The sequence below is a fragment of the Ctenocephalides felis genome, unplaced genomic scaffold (genome assembly GCF_003426905.1).
Source record: "Ctenocephalides felis isolate EL2017-DRISC unplaced genomic scaffold, ASM342690v1 CF-g0.4_SCAFFOLD_00845, whole genome shotgun sequence".
Classification (NCBI taxonomy): Eukaryota; Metazoa; Arthropoda; class Insecta; order Siphonaptera; family Pulicidae; genus Ctenocephalides; species Ctenocephalides felis.
The window spans coordinates 25,060,865-25,076,930 of NW_020536999.1; the positions used below are offsets into that span (position 1 = coordinate 25,060,865).

General features: G+C 28.3%; 2 protein-coding genes across 2 annotated transcripts; both read left to right on the plus strand.

Annotated features, from left to right (window-relative positions):
- Positions 1-471: 471 nt before the first annotated feature.
- On the plus strand, positions 472-5,131 carry LOC113380863 (the record flags this gene model as incomplete). Its single annotated transcript, XM_026619928.1, has 3 exons — positions 472-579; positions 3,234-3,326; positions 5,073-5,131. Coding segments are annotated over exons 1-3 (219 nt in total), but the record flags the coding sequence as incomplete, so codon positions are not given.
- A 9-nt stretch (positions 5,132-5,140) lies between these two features.
- LOC113363768 lies at positions 5,141-15,255 on the plus strand. The gene is made up of 5 exons (XM_026606253.1): positions 5,141-5,329; positions 11,820-11,953; positions 12,021-12,165; positions 13,859-14,158; positions 15,108-15,255. The coding sequence occupies exons 1-5, from the start codon at positions 5,245-5,247 to the stop codon at positions 15,179-15,181; spliced, it is 738 nt and encodes a 245-aa protein (XP_026462038.1). The 5' UTR covers positions 5,141-5,244; the 3' UTR covers positions 15,182-15,255.
- The last annotated feature ends 811 nt before the right edge of the window (positions 15,256-16,066 follow it).

Genomic DNA, 16,066 nt, shown 5'->3' on the forward strand with positions numbered 1-16,066 from the left:
CCTTTATTCAAAATTATTTTACTTAAATATTTATTATGATAAAAAATACTAAAATTAATACATTTTCATAAAAAATATGCAATAATCATAATTTTTTCCCTAAAAAATACATTTAATCCGGTGTCTCCTAAACCTCGTCGTACTATCCGGACTTTTAGAATGTCATGCGTCTCATTCATGCATCCTCATCAACTACCCTCCCATCTCACTCTCACAGAACGAAAGCTCCCGAACTTTATTCGCCCTCCGGCAAAAGCTCTGTGATCGCCTCTCCGAGCTTTCGTATTCAGTCCACCGTCGACCAGCGAACCGCGCGGACGCACGGCGAAGGAAAGAAAGAAACAGTCGTTATAAATAAATTTAAAATAATAATTCTAAATGAAAAAAAATATTATGTCCAGTCTACATACATATTTATCATAATGTCATAATTTATTAACACTTGAATAATTATTTTATGAACTCAGAAAAAGATTTGCGTGTAAATTGTGCGTGAAAGTTGTGTGTGAAAAATGCCTTCAGTTTATTTTACTGTAAAGTGGATTTTCTTGTTATTACTTGCAGGTGGTTGTATGAAAGGTAAATCTCAAATTCCAAGAGTTTAATTGTACATTTAAATGAAAATGTAATTATTTTGTGTTAACAAACATAACACAAGGAATTAAATGTAAATTGCTAGTATATATATATATATATATATATATATACATTATATAATAATAATATACTAGATGAATATGGATCTATTTATCAAAAATTCTTAAATATCTACATAATTTTATCTTCTTATTATTGTTTATTACTTTAATTGCTTTATTTGTCATTTTCTCATATTAACAAATACTAAAATTTTCATAATTCTTAATAATAATTTATGTTATGATATTTCCTTATAATTATAATGATTAAAATCTATAATAAATCATTTATAAGAATTTGAATCCTAATTGTGCAAAAAATGATATTTATTTTATGATAATGATGATAATAATTTTATAATAATAAAAATGATATATAATATTTTATTTAAATTAAAAATATTAATTTAAATAAAATATATTCAAGTTTTGCACAATTTGGATTCAAATTCTTATAAATGATATATATTTTAATTATTATTATTACAGTACTAAAAAATTTTTAATATTAAACACCCATTATTTTTTTATATGTAATTGCATTTAATTAACACAAATTTCTTCTAAAAATATAATGGTTTGGCTAATATATATTTTATTTATTTATTCAAATAAATAATTTGTGCTCTATTGTTATAAATAGAGTATGTTTTGTTTCAAAATGTTTAATATTATTAATTTATACTAATATTATATTCCAAATTATTAACTTCCCGAAGGAGAAGTTTATGTTTTCATAAAAAATCCGATTCGCCAATTTTATGTTTTCTTGACGTTTCAAGCTAATCTGAATCGAGTGAGACCAAATTTGGAAAAAGTATGTGTGTGTGTATGTGCACAGATTTTTTGTTGTTGTTATCAATTTATATTATTATTTATTTAAATTATAGTATGATCAAAAACAATTTATTTAAATACATATTTTAAAACTTCCATAAAGCGTTTTAATTTGCTTCAAAGCCATATATATAATATTTAATAAAATATTTGCTTTTATTAAATTGATTAATTATTAATAACATTATTTTATTATATTTCATATAATTTTTTATATAGTTTAATACTGAAACATTATTTTTAAAACATACAAATATATAATTTTTCTATTATGTTATATTCATATTTATTATTTTATGGTAATATAATATTTCAAGCCATTGTTTATTTTGTTTATCAATTAATTTTCGATATTTATTGTTATATAGAATTTATTTGTTATAATTTAATATATCATCGTGTTACTATTTACAATTTAGTAGCATTTAATTAAACAATTTATTTTAAAATATTAGTTATTATTCCAATAGCAAATTGTTTACAGAGAATATTAACTGTACTATTTTATTGTTAGTTATATTTTGTTTTTCCTTCAATAATAATAGAAGAAAATTGAACAATCTATTTAAAAATTATAAAAAAACTTTGTAGAAATTATATTATAAACGTATATCAACTTTATATACTATTGTTATCTTTTCGTACAAATTTGCAATAAACATATTTGTCATACTGATAAAAATTATCTGCAGAGTTCAGGACTTCTTGATATAAAAATAGATTAATATGCATATATTATATATTAATTATATATAAAGTTTAATAGAGTACTTTGCAATAATAAAATTACTATTTTTATGGTGATACTTTATTATTGTTTTTTGAATGTATTGTTTATAATTATGATTTTAAATTTGTACTTATAATTACAGATTTAAGATAGATCTAATTGATTTGTATAGTTTTCGATATTTTTAAACGATTTATGAACTGATTAATAATAATTGTATTAATATATACAACATAAATTAACTGCTAAAAAGTAACAAATGTGGGAAATTAAAATAAAAAAAATTATTTGCGATTTTGATACAGAAGACACTTTTTATTTTATGAAGTCGATGGGTTTAAGGAAATACTAATTTATTTAAAAATTTCAAAATTTTAAAAGAATCTTTTTAATTTATGAACCTAATAGCTTTAAGAAAATGCAAATTTATTTTAAAAAAAACTGAATAACTAATTTATTTTATTTGGTTATTTAATTAATTATACTAATATTTGAAATAAATATTAATAATAATATTAATCATCAAGAATCAATATTTTTGTTAATAATAAAATTAGTTCCTTTGATTTTAAAAAATAATAACCGATCCTAAATTATTAGTAATATTAGTAGTAATTTAATGTTTATTTATTAATAACAGTAATTATAAAAAATGAGTTATGGTTGATACATTATAATTTAGAAATATTCAATTAGTATTACAACTTTTTCATTAATAAAATATATAATGTTATATAAAATATGATTTTGTTTCATAATCTCTCATACCAGATACTCCTGTCTGACTGAGATATGAAAATAATATATAAATAAATAAATGAAAAAAGTTAAAAAAAACGGTTAAAATTAATAAACAATAATAATACTAGTTCAAGTGATAAACTAATTTATTGAATTTGGAAATGAGTTCATTATTTTCAATACTTTTTAAATATTTTAACAATGAAGCAAACTGAAAACTTTTATTTTTAGAATGAGAGTATTTTCTTACCAAAATTTTCAAAGTCTCCTTTTATTTTTCTTTTCAGAAGTGAAATGTTTAAGAAATGTGGTAATGACGATACCAGAAGCAGTGCCAAGTGGAGAATCCGTGGTACTTCAATGCCATTATGATCTAGAAGGTAAATAGATTTGTAAATAATTAAATATAATAAAAATTACAAATATATATATATATATATATATATACGAGTATATATATATATATTTATAAAGTCCGTGCCATTATTTTATTTATAAAAAATCATTTTCATGAGTATACTGATTTGTTTACAGTCAATTACCCACTAATAGCCGATTATCAAATACACAATTTATCTCCTGTTGTTTCAGAATTGTTTGAACAAATTAATTTCAAGCAAATTATTGGTAATTATGATTTAACAACAGAAGTTCTCATACAAAACCGTCGAACGCAATCGACCGTTCGATTGGATGCCGATTAATTATTTATTTATTTAATTAATTAATTATTTGCAGAGTGATAAACCAAATTGATTAATTAGTCAGCATTCAGGTGCTGCACATATATTTACACACACATGCAAATATATATTATAAACGATATGCGAATCACTCTAATTAAGTGATTTTCTGGGATCTTAATGAGTATATTTAGTTATCGTAAGAGTTTAGTATTAGGCAGACATGTAGATTATTTAATTTTATACAAATTACAGAAACACATCAATTATTATTAATTTTAATTAAATGGTTTAGGAATTATGGAAGGTGGTTAAAAGACTTTTTACCCCATACATGCTCATAGCTCAAAAAAAAAAAAAACTACAATATTCATTTGACGTCATTGTTTTCAACTTTGTTATAAGGTTTGAACAAATTAAAATTTGTTTATATTGCCTGATGAGTATACTAATTATAGCGCAAGATTAGTTATCCAAAAATTATCTACGATTTAAAAAATATATGTACATTTTTATAAATAAATATTGTTAGTTACAATGGTTTTTACAACAAACTTGGTCTTTATTATTTATTTATGATAAGTGAAAAATTGCTATTAAAAACAAATTAAAACAAAAAATGTTAGAAAAAGTTGAGACTAATTTAGTAGTAATAATATATTTAGTTATCGCATATTTCATAATAACGGGTAGTCCATCTAGTGGTCCTATTGATCTAGTGATCTTACGGTTTAGATATTTCTGTAAAGAAAACATATAAAGTATTACACATCGTTAGAAAGGTTTCAAAATTCTTAGTTTTTTTTCCCATATATCGCAACTTCAAATTCCGCACGGTGTGGTCTACAGACAAGTTGCTATCGATAAATTTCAATTTTTAAATGGGCTACCCTATAGTTCAAGCATTAAATTAATATAGATTCTGAAAATCTATTGTTAATTGTGTATTAAAAAAAAATTAACTAAAATTAACTCAATCCAAGAAAACTTACCAACTAATTAAATTTATGTAATCAACTAAGTTTGAAAATAAAATAATTTTTTAATCTTAGCTAAAATTAATCTTAGGACTATGTCTACATTATTACTAGAGGTTCGTTTGACAAAATTAATTTATCATAAGCGCATTTATATTATAAATCGTGAATAACTTTTAACCTTTTCCACCTGCAAATTCCGAGATTTATATGAATTTTGCCACCGGAGAGGCGGCATTCGAGTGGAAAAGGTTACAATATTAGTTTACTATAAATAATACCTCTGAACCATATGAAATTCAACAGTTAAAAATGTGGTCTAACAACCAAGTTCTTAAATCAACTCGACGTACTCATAATCGGCTATTAAAAACAACAAAAACACATTAGATGAAAACCTTATAACTAAGTAATTGTATCAATTAAATCTCTGGACCAAAAGTCAATCACCCTACCTTTCTTCCAGGAGACCCTCTTTACACCGTCAAGTGGTACCGAGGGCGAAGCGAGTTCTTCCGGTCCGGTACCTGCCCAAAGAGTTGCCCCACACTCGCACCTTTCCCGGAGCGGGGGGACTGTCGGTCGACGAGAGGCGCTCGGGGCCCCATCAGGTGGTCCTGAAGGACCTGACGCCTGCTATGTCTGGCCGGTATAGGTGCGAGGTGTCGGCGGACGCACCATCGTTCGACACCGCCATGGTGGCCGGAACACTCACTGTAATAGGTTGGTATAGTTTATGGTTTGATTGAGGTGTATTTGTACTTGGTATATAAATCTAAAGCAAATCGATTAATGAATTTGTACAAAATTATTTAATCTATGATTTTGTCTAACATCACAAGGTCAAAGAAACTCAATATACTTTACATTGTATTTGGATGTATACAGTTGATCATTAATTGGATGGTGCCTTAAAAAGATTATCTGGTCTTGAGATACGAATTTTATGCGATTTTTGAAAAGCCGAAAAAAAGCAAACAATACTATATTTGAAAAGCCGATATTTTGAGAATTAAGACAAAAATAAAAATTAATTACTTACCCTACTAGTCTAAGAGTCAGTGAACTACTTGACTATCCTGTTTTCACAAAGCTAGAAATTTTTTGAATGATATTTTATTATCGAAAGTACCATTCTGGCAGTCATTCCGCAGTTGCGTCATCATCCCTTCAATTTTGGAAAATGTCAAAACAATATTTTTTATGACTTGCTCCCACAAAGCTCAAATGTTGAGGGTGTATTCTTTTAACTATTCAGAAAGTATATGTGAACAGCCAGCCCATTCTGACGGCGGCAAGGGTCTGCCAGTCGAGTACATAATAGTTACGACGAGCAAGGTTGTGGGCGCAATGCCATATATAATCGGCTAAACCCTTATATTTAAATAATTTGTACGCCATTTTGAAGGTCTTTTTGAAAACATCCGATATACCAAATTTCAACTTTGTATCTCATCTTATGACCGAGATATCATTGAAAATATGCCAAAGTGGCCCTTTTTTTCAAACTCAATTTTTGGCGTAACCATAAAGAAAAAGAAACTATGTGATTCTACTCACATTGGCTAGACCACATAATGTATATTAATATATGCTAAATAATCATTTATTATTAGCTTAAAAGGATAAAATAATTTTTCAATTTATGTTTTCGGATAGTGCGTTTTGTTTAATTACTTTTTTATTAGCGTTATTCGAAAACCTATTATTTTTTCTTTTAGTACTGCAAATATTGTTCAAATCAAATATGTGGAACACATGGAAAAACTATACGGACTATACGGACTATACGGACAAGTAAAAAAATTTTTTTACAGAATGTCGACTATCTGAAAAAAAATAGTTTGTACAAATTTTTTTTTATTATAAGTTTAAATAATAAAAAATAAATTAAAGCCTAAATAATAGTTAATATCGAAATTAAAGCTCGTATTGAATATATGTCTATAAAATTCAAGTGTCAATGATAAATTTTGAGGAATTTGTAGAAAATCAAATAATCTTTAAAATGTCTACTTATATTATAATTCCATGCAATAATTCGGTATATTTTGTTATCGTTTTAAAAGTAGACTATTTATATTGTTGCATATGTTTGTTAAATTGTTCAAAACTCTTAAAGCATTCGATCAATGTGAATGATGTATGAGAAAAGTTTATGATAAATTAAATCATTTACATTACCGTTAATAAAATAATGTATAAAAACAAATTAGTATACCTTAAAATTTGGTAGTTAGTGGCAAGGCAATCAAATTCAATATAAAGTAGAAATTTTAATGTTTTAGAAATTTAAAAGTTAGTGGTAAGGTATTCAAATTCAATATAACGTAGTTAATTCCTAACTGATTAGTGTATTTTTTCATTACATTCTCTTATAACTCTCAAACCATTTGGTTGATTTTGATGATGCACTCCGGAAGTTTGTACGAAAATGATTAATATGTAATGATGTCTAACAATATACCATCCTATAGTAACTCGGTATACTCTAAAACCACATTTGAAGATATAGTGTTATTCAAGATGTTTATATTTATTATATTTGATGAAGTATGAGGTAAATTCTTATGCATCATAATATTCTTAAATTATTATCGAATATAAATTTCTGACACGTTTAAAAGTAACTTTTCGATCAATTCCATCAATATGAGTGATGTATATACATCCCGGTCCACCTGCATAAACAAACTCCAGCAAGCAATTTAAAACAATACTTTCCAATTCTAAAAATCCATTAGAGCACAAACAAAAGAAAATGGGCTACGTTGGAGCAGTTGGGAGTGCTCCACCCTCTCCCCTTTGCTCCTAACTCCATTAATTCAATCTGTAGTAATTTACTTTGCGCTTAAACTTCACAAAATCTGTACATCTCTTCGTTTTTTTTTTCCTCTTTGCGAGAGCATTAGCATAACGATTGCGCCTTCGCCATAAACTAGATCGTTGCGATAAAAAGGTGTTCCCGGGGGCGAAATAGACAGGGGGGCGCACCGGTGGGAGAGGAACGACGCGTTAGCCCGCTTGTGTAACTCGTTCATGTACATTTTTTTTTTCACTGAAAGTCTGGTAAATTTGGAAACAATAGATTGATTGATGAATAATTTGTAAGGAAAAATTGTATAATCGTAAATTATATTCAATACGACTGTACGTTAATAATACGTTTTAATATTACGTATAATACGTAAATTAAATGGGACAATACTGTATAGTCCCACAACATTTGCTGCTTAAAAACACGCCATGCCAAACTATAGCCTGATCAACCCATAGCAACAATTGGAACGCACTTATAAGAACATATTGCTTTTGTATTTCTCTCTTTAAGACAATTCTTATGGACTTTATTCATTTTTCAAAAATCGTTGTGGGATTTTTTAAGTAATTCTTAAACCTTTTATTTTTTCCACATGTCTGATATAATGCACTAATTTACACTATTGCATATGAAATCTATAGTAGTAAAATATTTAATATAAGTAAAATTGTAATACCTGAGTGTAAAAAATATTATGCATCACCCATAACATGTGAACTACAATATTTATTGAAATAATGAAACTGCACTTTTAAATCGCAATTGAACTCAAATAATTAATTAGATTATACTTATGTATGTGCATCGAATTTAATATTCAGTCGAGTTCCAATGTATTCGTGAATTTATCCATTGAATCTCTCTTGTAACTTTTAAACAATTTGATTGATATAAATGTTGAATTTAGAAAATTTGTACAAAATTAAATAATCTAAACTATTTATCTAATATTAAAATATAGGTATATTTTGAAATCGTTCAAGAAATTGGTTACAAAAAAATAATTATAATAACATATTATAAATAAATTCACAAATAATTTATAAATTGCAATATTTTATTACAAAGGGTGCTCATTAAATATATCATTTAACTTAAATCTTTAATACTCTTACGTAGAGCACATTTAAATAAACTTATAATTTTTTTATGTTATAATAAGTAATAAAATACCTACTTTTGTCTATTTGCAATACCGATTTGAGATAATAACCAATATTTGTTATTATAGGTAATTTATAAATAAATAACTTTGTCAAACATTTGTTATGTAGGAAGTACGAATTAAACGTTACAATAGATATAATAAATTTAAAGTAAATGGGACAAAATCGCCTAATTTAGTTACAATTTTAAAGTGTACCAAGTTGCTGTTCAGCCAAAATATTATCCATTATCGTAACTTATCTAATTTTGCACAGAATACTTGTATACACCATCCATATCATCCAACTGCTTTAAAAGTTACAAGAGATATAATAAATAAATGTCCACGTCCCTTTTGAGAAATAACGTCCAAGATGCAAATCCCTGATATAAGAGAATTAGGAGGAAATTGCGTCTTAATAATAATTAAATTGTAAACGCGTTAGATTTACGGATTTTCTCCAAAGAGAGGAGAAAGGAACAAATTCTAGGAAATCTCTTGCAGTCCGGAAGAAAAAATATCATAATTCTTGAAAAGAATTTTATACAAACGCATATTTAAATCGCTTTGTAATACACATCGTTTGTACTACAATTTTACAATTTTATTATATTATTACACAAAGTGTCAACAAATACTGAAAATTATAAGTCAATCTAAATTATTGAAGATTTAAGTTAAATGATATATTTAATGAGCTATCTAGAACGCACTAAAATCTTGCAATATGAGTTCATTTTAGTAATAAATACTAAAAATGATAAGATTGCTAAAATTTATACTTATATGTAATTTTATTCTTTAACATTTTTTTTATTGTAATAGATTTTATCAAAATATGCTTTTTGAAAATTCTAATCCATCATCAGACGACAATTTTAATGAGCTCTACGGGACTTTGCTTATTAATTAATACGAGACCTTGAGCATTACAGACTTGATTTACACAATTATGTCTTAATTAAACCTAAAAAAAGAAATAAATATTTATGAACCATTCCACGATTATCTCGATATCGTACTCAAAAGACGGCTTCCTTCTTAATAATAAGTCAGAAACAAGTCTCGTAAAAGGGCCCCCGAACACGCCATCAAGAAAAAAACGAAGAAAAGGGAAAAAACAGTTCGTTTTCTAATGGCCTACAGAAATGGCATAAGATTTATGCCCATAACGTTTTGATAAGAAGGAAAAACCGAGGAAATAACGTTAAAGAAAACTCGTAAACAAATGAGTGATCAGTATCTTATCACGTTCGCCATTAATCAAGTGGGCAAAAGCGGGATACTTTTTTATTATCCGGGGGGCACGCTGGTCGGTTGTTTTTATTTTACATCACATGACTTGATTTATTAAAAAAGGATTCAAAAACAATTTCAATGAAAAGCCTAAAGGCACCCATAAAATAATCATTATTCGTTTAAGTCATCTTCAAGGAGAACATTACTCCCTTTTTGCGATCCAGAAAGGATTTTATGAGCCAAGAAGCTAAATATACACCAAAGTAAATAGATTTGAAACGCTTCTTGTTATTTCTGTAACGGAAATATGAAATTAACACGCTCGAGTGTTAGATGCCATAATTCAGGAGCTAGCAACCTGGTTGGAGTAATTTTCTGCATCTGTCTCTTTTAACAAATCATCTTATTCCTTCTTCATTGATAAGACAAACTTAAGAAAAAAAGTCTGGAAGATGATGCATTTGCCTCAGAGTTTAGCCAAACGTTGCATTGTTTTGATGACTAATTTATTTTCAATTCTTTTATTATTCATTCTGTGTTTTTTTTTTTTTAATTTTTCATATAGATCATCAGAAGCAAATTTTCAACATTAAATAATACTTAACTTTTTCTCGCATTCCTCTCAAGAACGTGTCCATAAAACAATTCAACCTCAAAACCAATGATCAGAATGCTACAAATTGCTAATATGAACTATTCCAAAGACACAAATAGAGTCAACAATGCTCAATGAGACTTCTAATTAAGCCTTAGTATCTACATCTTTATCTCCATGCAAAATTATGCCCATAGAATACCACATAACTCAGATATAAACTATTTAAGCAACACCAGTACTAAAACTTTCTATTACACCCCAGACTCCAATATCAATTAACACTCCAGCATGGTCTTATTCATCTCCAATTTCCCAACCATCCATCCATTATCCAAATGTTTCCAATCCCTGCATCTGCCGAGAATGTGTACAGCATGCGGTCGGGCTGCTTTTGATAAATCGACAGAGGAGTTAAGACGGGTTAAAAGCGATTCAGGAATAGAATCCTCCTTTCGGACATGTATATGTTTTGACAAGTGCTCAATATATGTTATTGATGACTTGGCCCCGAATAGATGGATAGATGAAACACCCACGTTTGTTAATTTGCGATTTAAGACGCCATATGGGTGTTGATGATGACGAAGGCAGGTTGATGGTTTAGGAGCATCTTTTTCATCACTTGTCTTATATTGCTCTTCCTTGGTCCAAATGTTGCATTTTATCAGTTTTCGAATGAGCGCTCAGGTTGCTATTATACGTTTTACCTATAAGCCGACATACTAGGCCAATAGTGTATCAATTTTGATGGATTTATTAGTTTCGGACGTTGGAACTTAGTTTGATGGTAAGTAGTGTTTCTTCTCCTAAAGTCCATGTCTCTGATCTATACATATATACATAGATTTCTATTCTTAGAGTATGGCAAAATTTATAGGAGGTATAAAGTTCTGCACAAAAAAAAAACACTGCCACATTGTTATAAAAGTCATTGGCATCTGTATCTGTTATCCTACACTTTAGGGTTAAATCTTTCCCAATTATCATCATTCCTTTGGGAACCTCTGATTCCAGTTGCCATGGATCATCTTCATGTGGTGTGTGTAACTGCACTAATGCAATACGCATTTCCGGCTGGACTTATGAGTATGAGTAATATATCTCTGAACATCTGCTTCAATTAACAAACCCGGGAAAATAGAATAAAAAAGCCACCATGTGTTAAAAAGTTGAAGCAGGAGATGAAGAGACGAAGGAGGAATGGACGATTTTATTTATACACCATTAGGAGAATATTTCCGAGTTACAAATTTATGAGTTTAATTACTATATTCAGTGTTGATCTAGGTGCATTTTTAGAATATTGATTTGAACATCATTTATATTGATCGAGTTTAGCATACAAAAAAAATAGTTCACTATTATCTCTTCCTGTTTTTTTATTTTAAAATATCCTTTACCATTCCAGATTTACCGATTGGGCCTCCCGACATCTACGCCGAGAAGAGGCGCTACTCCGCTGGTGACACCCTGAAGGCAAGTTGCACGTCGCCCCCTTCGACGCCTCCAGCAAACCTTACTTGGTACATAAACGACAACAAGGTACCAAACAATAAATAAAACAAATCGTTCTATTAACTTTTATCTTATTATCTTTTTTGCTTTAAAGATAAACAAGATATTTTACTCGAACCATCCACCGGAAAGTTTCAATGCAATTGCGCAGTCCAGAAGCATATCAATGGAAAGAATTGATGAGCTTCGAAATATTGGAGCTGAAGCCCTGTTGGATGATTATCGACTTCGAAAACCAGGTGAGAATATTTTCACAAAAGTTGTTTCATAATACTTAAAATATTATTTCATATAAAATATAAATTACAAATCCAAAAAATAAAATGATACACAACAACATATTAAAGAAGTTCATTGTAATAATATAAAGTTCATTATAATATATATTTTATCTTTTAATATAAAAAAGAGTAGAGAAGAAAGTAGGCACACATATAAAAATATGATTTTCCTTTAGTTTTATTTTATTTAAATTACTCTACTAACTTAGTAAATTTATCTATTTTATATATTTATTTTATTTAGAAGAATTCGCTCCCCAGATCTCTCTCTATTCGCGATACATCTTTCTATGAATATTATTCCTAGATATTACATGAATATTTTTATATCTACATTATTTACGATGACTCGGAAGTTATTTTAAGATACGACTCACAAAGTATTTCTCATAACTCATAACTGGATGGATAAATATTAATATACTAGAATAATCCCGACGTACTATTTATAGTATACGCGTTTCGGTAGCGCGACTTATTTGATCATTTATTTATTAAATCTTAGATAACTTTCAAATAGTGAAATGAAAATTGATAATTAGACTAATTTATAGAAAATTGAACCATCTATCATAAGCCCAGTATCTGTTAATAGTATTACAACCTCTAAATCGTTGGCCTGATGTTACAAACTACATATTTGGAAAATTTCTACAAATTCTAATCTACAATATTTCATACAACCATATGGCTACTCGGTATACTTTGAAATCGAGTTTAAAATAAAACCTTAATATGTTTACTTGCAATTCTTAAATATTTTTAACTTCCCGTAGGGTAAGTTATTGTAATGGGCCGAAAATCGGAATTGAAAATTTTTACATTTCTCGACGTTTTGAAGGTTTCTGAACATTTTGGCACACCTCAGAAAAAATGGATGTGTGTGTGTGTGTGTGTGTGTGTGTGTATGTGTGTGTGTGTGTGTATGTATGTGTGGATACAAATTTCCAGTCACGTTTTAGGGCGCACGGATCAACCGATTTGAATGGTTCAAAAAACATTCGATTCCTATTGATAGGGAAAAGAGCTGATTAGTTTTTGGCAAAGGCAGGTCCAGCCGTTTCGGAGATACGGAGCAAAGAGTGCGGAAAATAGAAATCGAATTTTTGAGAGAACGGAGTATCCGATTTGAATGATCTAAAAAACATTCAATTAGTAATGATTGGGAGAAGTGTTTATGTTTAAGCCATTTCGAAGATACGGAGCCAAATATGTAAAAAATGGCAGTTTTTGAGAGAACTAAGCGTCCGTTTTGAATGATTCAAAAAACTTTTTGCTTGTCTTAACAAAATAATTGATTTTGGAAAAAAAAATTTTTGTTCAATTTTTTTTTTTTTTTTTTTTTTTTTAGTTTTTTGTTGAAACAAATAATTGCAACTTTGCAATTCAGTTTATATAATTCTTATAAATATTAGGCAATGTTACAATATTTATAATAATCTATTTGAAAACATTCAGTATTCCTCGAACATTTCGTTACGGTACGGGAAGTTCCAGCAATTTGCCTTAAGGCACGATGCCACTCACCCCACTAGTTTTTTAATTGAAATCTATTGCATTCGATGTAAATAAAATAATTAAAGCCCAAAATACACAATTTTAGCAATCTCGATTCTTTTACTCACCAAAGCAATTCTCTTTCCCACTCCAGGTCTCAAAAGGATCCCAAGAAGCGCCCAACAATCAAGACCCTACACTTTGCCGACCCCAAACATTACGACTCCATCTACAGCAGGGGGCTCTTCGTCCTCCAAAGGGGGCATTCCACCAGAACGAAAGCGGTCCAAAATATATCTAGAACTTCCCTTGGACGTGAGGGCGTTCGAAGACGGAAAAATTAAACTCAGGTGCACCGCGGAGCTGTACCAATTGTACAAGGCTAGCGGAGAAGTCATTCTTGAGGAAGGACCCCGGTTGGCGCCCATTTTGGCGACCAGGGACTCCGGGAGCGGTAAGTGAGGAAAAGATACACATTGCTGCAATTGAAAAAATGTTCAAAAAATTCAAAAAGGTTTTTTGTCACTTCTCATTTAACGTTAACTTTTGATGTTGAGTTTGCTTGATTTTTTTGGTGGCTTTGGCGGTCGTCCTCGTCTTTTTCACTGTACATGAAACAATTTAAAACAAAATTGACAAATCCTTGTGTCGCAAAACTAATGAATAATGTTGAAACTTTGACAATTAATGAATAATGAACCGTCTGTGCAGACGTCGGTTCAACTCCACCAGCGTAATTCATCATAGTAATATGATAAAGTTTTCGTTTTAACGTTTCAAACTTTTGACACAGTGGAGAACAGGGAAGGACAATATAACAGAAGTACGACGAACAAATTTTTCAAATAACTAATGTATCTATTTCTACCAGTTTACTATATTTTCTATCGATTTCCAACCCTCACTGTTTATGCCCTTACGATGCAGCACACGTTTCGGCTCGAGTCTTTTGTCATGGTGAGTGGCGCCGTGTGAAATTTATTGCGAAACCTGATATTGCTGCTCATTTTATGAAATGGCTTCTGCTCCTTTCACACTACTTTTATATCGTGATAGGTTTCAATTCTTGTCTAATCTTATTTTGTTGGACGGGAGAATTACGAAGAATCGGAAATAAAAAACTTATAAATATGTAACATATATATATATATATATATATATATATATGCACCGCCTGAAGGCAGGTCCACTAAATGGAAGCACCACATTTTATTAACTTCTTGAACTTCTCGTAAGTTTCTATATCATAAACCTCTGCTTTTAGCTTTCTGCACTTTCTCCTACTCAATTTAGATAGACTACTAATTAATTATTAATAATTATGAACCGAAGTATAGAGCAAAATCTAAGAGAAATTAGTAATTTTATTGATTTATTGTTATTGCCTTTATGTTTCCTTACAGGCACAATAGCCCACAATGGAATTATAGCATCGACGGTTGTCGGAGTCTTCATAGTTCTGTGCATTCTGCGGTAGCAAATCAAGAGAATAAATTCGGAAAAATAATTAATTAACATAAACGATTAATTAAAATTAATTAATTAACACACTAAACGACAACAAATTCACGAGTGTTTGCCAAAAAATTAAATAATCATGATAAGTATTTATCCTGTTGTAAATATTTGATAGAAAAACTCTGTATAATAATATACCTATTATTTATTATCCTCTTTTTTCACTCTCTGTGTCTCTATTATATTATTATTTAATTATTTTTATTAAATATATAACATAATTTTTTATTATTATTTTATATAATAAATTTTATATTATAAAAATTTGTTATATTATAAAAAATATTAATATTATAAAAAAAACTTCAGGTACAATCAATCAGTTACTGTACTTGTACTTATATATGTATTAAAAATTTGTTTAAAAATTTGGAACTTTTTATATTAAATTTTATTTTCTTATTTTCATTATATTGTTTATTTTTATATTCAATATAAATATGCTGAAGTTTATTTTTACGATTGTTTCTACTTTTATTTCATTTGCGCAATTAAATTTTAATTAAACGTTTTTAAATTTATTTCGCATTGGCTATATTTTTGTAATTTAATTACAATATTTTGTATTTAATTATTTATTTATTTGCTGATTTATGATAGAAGTACATTTCACTTCATGCAAATTTTTTATTTTAACTAGTTAATTTCTATTTTTATAGAGTTATTTCATTTACTATATGTAATTATATATATATATGTATATAAATATTTAGATAATTAAAATAAAATTATAGTTGTTTTATTAAAAATTTGTAAATAAATTAAAATAATTATTGTATAATTATAAAAAAATCAGCATCAATATGAACAATAAATTGTATAGGATTTAAGAAACTTTGTGAAT

Bases quoted from the DNA above. Each gene is read 5' to 3' on its own strand.
- LOC113363768 (XM_026606253.1), top strand. From the start codon at position 5,245: ATGTCTGGCCGGTATAGGTGCGAGGTGTCGGCGGACGCACCATCGTTC. The intron at 5,330-11,819 runs GTTGGTATAGTT...TTACCATTCCAG, and splicing joins CGGAACACTCACTGTAATAG to ATTTACCGATTGGGCCTCCC. The intron at 12,166-13,858 runs GTGAGAATATTT...TTCCCACTCCAG, and splicing joins TTATCGACTTCGAAAACCAG to GTCTCAAAAGGATCCCAAGA.